At 48.5% G+C, this 9,819-nt stretch overlaps 1 protein-coding gene across 1 annotated transcript in view; it reads right to left on the reverse strand.

Annotated features, from left to right (window-relative positions):
• Positions 1-9,819, reverse strand: part of CHD5 (chromodomain helicase DNA binding protein 5) — an 85,380-nt gene extending 75,561 nt beyond the window's left edge. Inside the window, exons 1-2 of the mRNA XM_015429816.1 lie at positions 9,774-9,819; positions 6,711-6,838 (exon numbers count right to left, since the gene is read on the reverse strand). Coding sequence (XP_015285302.1) covers positions 6,711-6,838; positions 9,774-9,819 — 174 coding nt within the window. The remainder of the gene's footprint in view (positions 1-6,710; positions 6,839-9,773) is intronic.

Raw genomic sequence — 9,819 nt, forward strand, 5'->3', positions numbered from 1 at the left:
CTCCCCGCTCCCTTCCACTTGCCATCCACAGACCACACAGTTGGTATGCAGCGGGCTGCCAAGATTTACTGCTGCTCACCGGAGACAAACTGCAAATGAGGTGCTGCATTGCAGATGGAGCATCACGGAGTGAAGAGGGTCTGCTGAGCTGGTCTGAAGGCTCTCAGCACCAGGAAGGGCAGAACAGGATGGGGACGGCACCAAACTCCTCCTTTGGTGGGCATCACGATGCACATGGGTCATGGTCCCCAAACGTACCTCTGTCCTTGCCTTCAAATCCCAGCTGACAGCTCAGCCACCCGTCCTTCAAAAGCCTAGACTGAAGGCTACTTTGGCCTCTAGGCTGGATTACTGCAACGCACTCCACCCAGGACTTCTTTTGAAGAGCATCGAGAAACATCACCGGGCTGGGAACACAGCAGCTGGGCTACTCAGACCCTTTCTGCCCTCTCCTTTTAAACCATGTTCACCGCTGTATCCTCCAAGCAATTCTGCACTACAATCAAATCCAACCTCTTTTTACATCCAGGTTTTTCCCCCCATTCTGCACTAAAATTAAGTTAAACATTCTTAAGAACATAAGAGATGCCAATGTTGGATCAGGCCAAAGGCCCATCCAGTCCAACACTCTGTGTCACACAGTGGCCAGAAATACCAGTGCCATCAGGAGGTCCACCAGTGGGGCCAGGACATTAGAAGCCCTCCCACTGTTGACCCCCCCCAAGCACCAAGAAGACAGAGCATCACTTGCCCCAGAGCCCCTATCTATACCTTGTAGCTAATAGCCACTGATGGACCTCTGCTCCATATGCTTATCTAATTCCCTTTTGAAGCTGTCCATGTTTGTAGCCGCCACCACTTCCTGTGGCAGTGAATTCCAAGTGTTAATCGCTCTTTGGGTGAAGAAGGACTTCCTTTTATCCGTTCTAATCCGACCGCTCAGCAATTTCATGGTATTTTTATTTCAGGTCCCGTCCCCCCCCATTCTGCATTATATTACCTCCCTCCAGTGATCAGTCCGGTTTCAGCCTGCTGTTGCCCTGGGGTAATTGGATGCTGTTTTACCGTGGACTTAAATTGCCTCGACTCAAGCCCTGAGAAAATCTGGAGCGGCAGGCACATGCACAAAGGACCGTACAGAGGAGGATTCATTTCAAAAGTGGCCTTAGATTTAATCTGGATCTAAACTAGCAAACTGTGTCTTGTTCTCGACAACCAAAGGAACTTGGCCGTGTCTTGCAAAGTGGGAGGGGCTCATCCAAAACTGCTGCGCAATGTAGACCAGTGTTCCCTCTAAGCTGAGTTAGGGTGAAAATTGCCTCGACTCAAGCCCTGAGAAAACCCAGAGTGGCAGGCACATGCACAAAGGACCGTACAGAGGAGGATTCATTTCAAAAGTGGCCTTAGATTTAATCTGGATCTAAACTAGCAAACTGTGTCTTGTTCTCGACGACCAAAGGAACTTGGCCGTGTCTTGCAAAATGGGAGGGGCTCATCCAAAACTGCTGCACAACGTAGACCCCCTTGATAATTTGCTTCCTCTTCGTCAACAAACAGTGGTTGTTAGAGTGTTAGACTAGGGAGACCCGGGTTCAAAGCTCCACTTTGTCATGAAGGTTTGGACTAGTCCCTGTCTGTGACCTGGCCTACCATGCAGGGCTTTTGTGAGGATAAAACAGAGAGATGAAAAGTGCCCCAAGTTCCTGGTGACAGACAAAAGAGCTCACCTAGTTACACTCCTTTCAAGGAGCTGGTTTCAGTGTACATGGCCTCGGCCCAAGTTGCTTTTGTCCACATATTCCAACCTGGATGTTAAGCTCATGGAAAGAAGCCTTGCTATGTGTCCCTTTCCTGTCCAAGCCATGCTAAACAGAGACAGGAAACTGGGGGGATTTAAAAATGTACTGGGGGAGGCAGGGGAGACTCAGCTGATCAATTCTTTAGGCAGCTGGTGAAAATGCACCTTTTTCATTGTCTGGGGGTTGACAGCAACCCAGCAGGGCCAGGCTGGCTTTTGGCTCACGTCTGACAGTAGTCACATATGGCCCAGCTGCTTTGTTTACAACGTGCAGTTTCTCATGACTGAATATAAGGACATAAGAAGAGCCCTGCCGGATCAGACCAGTGGTCCATCTAATCCAGCATCCTGCCTCACACAGCGTCCAACCAGTTCCTCTGGAGGGCCAACAACAGGGCATAGAGGCCGAGGCCTTCCCTTGATTTTGCCTCCTGGCTCTGGGATTCAGAGGTTGACTGCCTCTGAATGTGGAGGTTCCCCTCAGTCACCAGGGCCAGTAGCCACTGATAGACCTCTCCTCCATCAATCTGTCTAATCCCCCTTCCTAAGCTGTCTACTCCTGTGGCCATCACTGCATCCTTTGGCAGTGAATTCCACATTTTAATTGCTGTGTAAAGAAGCATTTCCTTTTGTCCATCCTGGATCTACTGCCCATCAGCTTCATTGGATGCCCTCAAGTCTAGAATAGTGGGAGAGGGAGAATGTCCATTTCTCCCTGGGCCACCAGGAGAAGCCGTGAGGGTCTGATTTGGTAGGCTGAGTAAATAAAACAACGAAGATGGGATGAAATGGTTACAACAGATTCCGTTTGATCCCTTTAGAAGAACCCAAGATCCCTCTGGCAATTGCACTGGCCAGACACAACCACCACACTAGGCTCTCCCCACCCCCATCACAGGTTCCTCTCTAAGTAACAGTTTTGAGCCAGCATGGCATAATGGTTAGACTGCCAGACTAGAACCCAGAAGACCCAGGTTCGAATCCCCACTCTGCTGTGGAAGGTAGCTGAGTGACCTTTGGCCAGTCACACACTCTCAGCCTAGCCCACCTCACAGGGCTGTTGGGAAGGAAAAAATAGAGAAGAGAATGATGCAAGCCACTTTGAGTCCCCACTAAGGGGAAGTGCGGGGTATAAATTAAGTAAGTTAAATAAAATAAATAACTGGCACTCGGTACCTGCAGGTGAATGCTTGCTTTCCCTCACTGAGCCCCCAGGGCTAACACTTGTGGGGCCATGCAGTATCAGGAAACACACCGCACATACCAAACAAGTATCCTGCCCCAAAACCTCTCAGCACAAGTCCAGCCTCCCTCCTGCCTGATCTTGAATATGGCAATCTGCCAGGGCTGGAGCAGAATAACATTTTTGTCAAATGAAAAAGTTGTGCTACACATCAGATCAATGTTCCAGGAAACCTGCATTCAAATCCCCACTCTGCCGTGAAGCTTGCTGAGTGACCTAGGGCCAGTCGCTCTCTTGTAGCTGTGCCTCCCTTGTGGGGTTGTTGTGAGCACAAAGGAGTGGGGAACCATCTCCACCACTCTGCGTTCATCAGTGTGGGCCCAGAGCAATCTGGCAGCCAGCAGAGCTGTTTTTAAACTAGAGAGATGTGTGCTCTGTCAACCAAGCCAGAAAGCAACCTCGTCATTGTGTTACGTACCAGATGGTGCTCCAGAGGCAGCCCCATGTGGAGCACATTGCAGTAGTCTAGCCTGGATGTGATCGGAATATGGATAGGCCATATTACACAGACAGGTCACGCCTCTTGCAGCAATGCCACAACTGGCATACCAAGTGAAGCTAGCAGAAGCTGCTACTTGCTCCAGGGGAGATGTACTTGCATCTAAAGGTGTGGACCTAAACAGCACCCTCAAGCAACAAAGCTGCTCTTTTAGAGAGAGTGCAAACCTGCTCAGGATAGGCTAAACTCTCAAGCCCTGATTGGCTATGTGAGCCGCCAGCTGTAGCTTGATTGGCTATATGATCCACCAGCAGTGTTCCCTCTAAGCTGAGTTAGTGTGAGCTAGCTCACAGTTTTTTAGCCTCTGTCTCATGGATTTTTGTCTTAGCTCAGGGAAGGATGGCTCCAGAGCAAACTAATTTATGCAGTAGACAAATCGGTCACTCACAACTTTAATGCCAGTAGCTCACAAAGTGGAATTTTTGCTCACAAGACTCCATTACTTAGAGGGAACATTGTCCACCAGCCGTAACCTGATTGGCTATATGGACCTCCCAGTGCACCATTCCGGCCTTCCTCCAGCTCATTACCCTCCAGAAATTCATTCAGGACATCTACTGTCTTGACTAATGCAGATGAAAAAAAAGAAGACATAGAATAAGGTGCTCATCAGCATACTGTTGACATCTCCTTCCAAATCTTCAAACAACCTCTCTGTCTTAGGGCTCCATTTAATAAATAATATTGGACATTACATTTGGAGACTAACACATACATGGCTGTTTATATGCTGTGATTTCACAGGACTGCAGGGGGGAGAAACACAGAATGTGTTATTCAGAATTCAGGTTCCTTACAATCTCAGTCTTCACATGTTAAAAAGAGCAAGGTTCTAGCCCAGATAGCTGGGAATGTATACCTGAAAGTAACACTTGCTAGAATTTTAAAAGTCATATGAATGGTCAAATAAAATTCCCAGCAACTGTGAGGTGGGGAGACAGCATTTTTCCTTTACCAGGACCAGCAAAACCAGGACAAATGATGCACAATAGAATAAAAATGCAGAATAAATGGTGGACCGTGAGAGAAGTTTTATTTTATTTGTATTTATTTAAAACATTTCTGCGCCATCTTTCCACCCAAAAAGGGTCCCCCAGGCAGTGAACATGCAAGCATTCGAATGCTTAAAAGATGCAAATGGCACTGAAAATATTTATACCATCTGAATGACTGTATAGATTATGCCAAACTGCCTGATTCACACAGCTTGCAGAATATTCTAAATTGCTGCAGATCTGTATTTTTTTCTCCATCAATGTTCAGCGACTGCAGAACAGCCTTCATGACATTCTTTTTCAGGGAAGCCTCTCCTCATTTCCGGATGGAGGAATAGGAGACTGAGTTCCCTGCCCAGGGCTTCAGTGTCTGGCCCTACCCAGGGACAGCTCATGACAAATGGAACAACATCGCAACTGCACACTGCGAAGGCAGACGCCTGTCACTGACCATTACTTCACAGAGCTAGCAACATGTGCGCCTTCAAGGCAAGCATCGTGACAGCATCCATACATACAAAGCCATTCAAGCATGGTGTCTTACAACAAGCCTGCAAGGCAGACCAAGTCAGTATCTTTATCCCCACATCTTAGGTGGAGGGCTGAGCATGATAGTAGCTTCCCAGAGGCCATTTAGTAAGTCTGTGGAGGAGCCAAGATTTTCAACCAACCAAATACTTCCCAACTCATGCTCTAAGCCAGTACATTGACTCTCTAAAGAAGCACTCGACAGACATACAGTAAAGGTGGACTCTATAGGCAGGGTAGGCAGCTCCGGGTTGCAAAATACCTGGAGATTTGGGGAGTGCAGCCTGAGGAGGGCGGAGTTTGGGGAGGGGAGGGACCTCAGTGGGGTACAATGCCATGAAGTCCACCTTCCAAAGCAGCCATTTTCTCCAGGTGAATTGATCTCTGTCACCTGGAGGTTAGTTGGAATTCCAGGAGATCTCCTGGAGGTTGGCAACCCTATGAGGTTTTGATTGCAGTTTAATAAGAGTGCATGCCAGCTCTTGAAGACAATGCATCCACCTGGACTGAATCGAGACCTAGGTTTCCTGTCTCATTACCAATGCAGATTTCTCCATTCCTACAACTCCTCCGCATATCACACCTAATCCAATCACGCCTACTATTGTCATTTGGCTGCTAATGTCATTCGGCATGTGAAATCACTCCACTTTCCAATATATAGGACCGATGGACTCACATTCTAGCTGTATCTGAAGAAGTGAGCAGTGACTCACGAAAGCTCGTCCCCTGTCACAAATTCTGTTAGTCTTTAAGATGCTACTGGACTCCTGCTCTTCTCTATTGCTACAGACAGACTAACATGGCTACTACCCATCTTGATCTCGCTCTTGAAGAGCGCAGCCCTGGTCAGGCACTGATTTTCCCCCCACTTGTGCTGCCAGGACTGCTGGCAGAACAAAGGTCAGAGAGGGCATTTCAAGTTCCAAAAGAGACACCACAGCCCAGAATCCTTCAGGCTCAGAGTGTCAGGTGATCCAGGAAGGCCAATCACAACCACTTCCTTCTACAGTGCTCTGAGGCCCCACCACACTGCCTCTGTCACAACCCACTCGGAGACAGATACAGTAAACATTAGGGTCTGTGGTCAGTCCAGTAATACAGCTTTAAAAGGGGATTAGACAGGTTCATGGATAGGTCAATTAGTGGCTGCTAGCCATTGTGATTAATAGGAACCTCCACATTCAGAGGCTGTCAACCTCTGAATAACAGTGCCACAAGGCAACATCAGGGGAAGGCCTCCGCCTCTATGCCCTGTTGTTGGCCCTGCAGAGTAACTGGCTAGCCACTGTTTTAGACAGGATGCTGGACTAGATGGGCCACTGGTCTGATCCAGCAGGGCTCTTCTTAGGTTCTACCACTGAAAGTATCACTAGGCCTACTACTGAAACGACAGTTCAGCCAAACGTTCAACTATAGCTCACAAGCCACTGGTATCAGCTCCCTAACCACAATCTTCTAAACTAGAAGGCCGTATGCAAATTCACCTGTATCCCCACAGAAATGTTCAATGTCCTAAAGTTAAATCAAACAAGGAGGTCTGAAGGACGATCTTTACGATGCTCCTTTCGAGAGTCCCTTCCCATGTGAGCTCCCACACGGGGACCCATTCCCAGCCCCTAGCCTGCCAACTCAAATCAACATTACCTCCTTTTTCCGCTTGACTTTGGAAGCCTTGTTCTCCTTCAGCTTCTTGGGTTTCTTCTTCTTCTGGGGGTTCACCTGCTCCTCAGGGAAGAAGTCCTCCAAGGCTTCCAGCACCCCATCCTCTTCTTCTGCAGAAACAGGAAAAGCAATCAATTAAGCAACTGAAAACCCATGCATGGGGGGGGGGAATTCTTACACCAAATCAGACCATCACAAAGGCAACGACTGGAGGTTCCGAGGCTAGGTGCTCCAAACATTTCCCTTGATTGGGGAGGGGCTGTGGCTTAGTGGCACGGGATCCGCTTGGCAAGCAGAAGGTCCCCAGTTCAATCCCCAGCTCTCCGGGTAGCAGGTGGTACGAGAGACCTCCACCTGAGACCTTGGAGAGCCACTGCCAGTCAGAGGAGACGGGTCTGATTCAGCATAAGGCAGCTTTATGTGTTCATGTGACTCCCTGAGTGACTTGATGGTTCCTGTGCATTTAAAGTACCCAGCCACAGAGAAAACTGCTTGTTCCATCTCTGTGGGTTTCACTGTTCTTACTCAAACCCTATCACACCCCTCCAATGTCCTTTGGAACACAGTGAGGTCTAATGTGGCTAGGATATTCTCCCTGCTAAACAGATCTATCATAAATGGTTATATTTATAGGCTGTAGCAGATATTCTATAATGGTCAGACTCATGGTGACTTACTAATGCTGTATGGCGAGAATAGATGTTAAGAATGTAAGCAATTATTCTTATTAATTTAGAAGCAAAAAGTATTTGATGTATGTAATGTTAATGTTATTAACAAAAACAATAAAAAAATTATTTAAAAAATAATAATGTGGCTAGGAACTGGCTCAGAATAAACCAAGGGTTTTTTTTCCTTCCAATTATTTAGTAAAATGGCTGGATTTGCCGAGCCAAAGTATAAATCAAAACAGGGAAGGGGTACAGCTGTTTGCTCATCCTTGCCTTTGAACCTAGTGGTGGGGGTGGGGATCATAGCCAACAAGCAAATGGGTGAGAACTTAACCGATGTGATTCACTGCTATCAGAGGCAGCAGCAAAGACTTCTCAAGAAGGACCACTTAATGGAGAGCTGGTCTAGTGAAGGCTATCAGCCATGTGAGCTGACTAGAACCTCCACTTTAAGAACCCCTGAAAGGAGCTGCAGTGGCTCAAAGGAACTGCAGTGGCTCAAGTGGTTAAGACGCTGAACTGCAGACTGTGGAAGGTCAGTAGTTCAGCAGTTCAAGACCCGAGTGTGCCGCATGATGGAGTGAGCTCCCGTCTCTAGTTCCAGCTCTTGCCAACCTAGCAGTTCGAAAGCAAGAAATTGCAAGTAGATAAATAGGTACCACTTCGGTGGGAAGGTAACAGTGTTCCGTGCCCCTTGGTGTTTAGTCATGCCGACCACATGACCACGGAAACTTCTTCGGACAGCGCTGGCTCTTCGGCTTTGAAACAGAGATGAGCACTGCAACCCTAGAGTCGGACTCGACTGGCTTTCGAGCAAGGGAACCTTAACCTTAACCTTAATACCCCTGAAAGAACACTAGATTTTGGATTCAAGGTAGCGGGGGGGGGGTGGAGTGATGTTTGTCACTGCCATGCCCTGCATGCAAGATTCCACAGGCACAAGGTTGGTCATAGCTGGAGATCTAAGTGGATCTTGATTCGAACCAACAAGGCGGTTTGTGTTTAACAAGGCAGTACTCTTGATTTGCCTTCCAAATACAATCTCTGCCTAAAGGACCTCAGCTAACAGTGCTAAAAAGTCAATCCATGAAAACTTTAAGAGGGCAAACAAACTAGACCTCATGGGCTTTAGCTACAGGAGGGCAGATTTCAGCTGAACCTTGGGAGAAACGTCCTACCAGCGAGAGCCCTTTGACAACATGACCAGTTTGCTGGAGGTCATCAAGAACAGGCATCTGTTGGGGATGCTCTACTTCTGGATTTTCTGCATGGAGCAGGGGGTTTGGACTAGATGGCCTCTAAGACCCCTTTCGACTGTATGAGTCCATGGCTCATGGCAGGCAAGCTTAGTGGACCAACTGGGTTTACATAGGGGTAGGCAACCCTTGAGACATGCGCCAGTTGCAGGACATCAGACCATTGTGCTTGGCATCCAGGGTCAGATCTCTGCCCAGGCAACAGGGCAGTGCTGGAGAAGGTGTCAACAGGCATGGCTCAGGCCTCTCCGACCTGCATGGCCAACAGCCAAGTCCAAGGCTGAATCTCTGAAATGTTGGCAGCGCTGTTGGGGCTTGGCTTGCTTGAAGCATGTCTGGCCAAACACAACCCTCGCCAACCCTTTTGTTTGCCAGCACACCAGCATCTTCGCAGGCAGACGACTTCTTCTTCCTCCTCTTCTTCTTCGGCACACAGGCCAAAGGATGTTGCCTACCCCTGGTCTGCACCCTGATACAAGACCAGAAGGGGAACCCCAGTTTCATGGGGCATCCTCTTTTTTTTTATGCAGACAGCAAAGGGGAACCTCCATGTTCAAGGGCAGTATACCTTGGACTGCTAGACGTTGGGGCATGGGAATGACCGCAGGCTAAGGATCAACACCTGCTCGTGAGACCCAAGTGGCTGTTGGGGCTCCGGTTGTATACAGGATACTAGATTAAACAGCACCATTTAATTTAAAAACTAGACACATGTATGGCGAGCCCCAGCAAGACAAAACTTGCAGAAATAAACAGCAGCAGCCCAACTCTCTGGGCCACCTGGAGGACTCCCCACCACCGCCCCTTCCCCAAGCACAGCTTGCTTCCCCACGTAGGCAAGCACACTGCAAATGCTGCAAAAGTCAGTTTTAAAATTTTTTAAATTTTTATTTTATTTTGTGGCATCAGTGGCCCCCCTCCCCGACTTATTAACCCCCCCCCCCCGAATTACAAAACCCTGGCTACAGCCCTCGGAGAGGGCCATCCCTTTCTTGGCTGACCCTGGTGGCAGGATGTTAGGGATCCCAGGGCCCCAGAATCACTAAGCTGACGTCGGTCTTGTGCACTTCCTGGGAGCCTCCAGCTACCCCAGGCTAGATGGACCCACCTCTGCTCACCGACAAAGGCAAATTCCGAAGGCAATTTCCCAGCTGGCAAAAGCAT

This window comes from Gekko japonicus, unplaced genomic scaffold (genome assembly GCF_001447785.1).
Source record: "Gekko japonicus isolate JY-2015 unplaced genomic scaffold, Gekko_japonicus_V1.1 scaffold1166, whole genome shotgun sequence".
NCBI lineage: Eukaryota > Metazoa > Chordata > Lepidosauria > Squamata > Gekkonidae > Gekko > Gekko japonicus.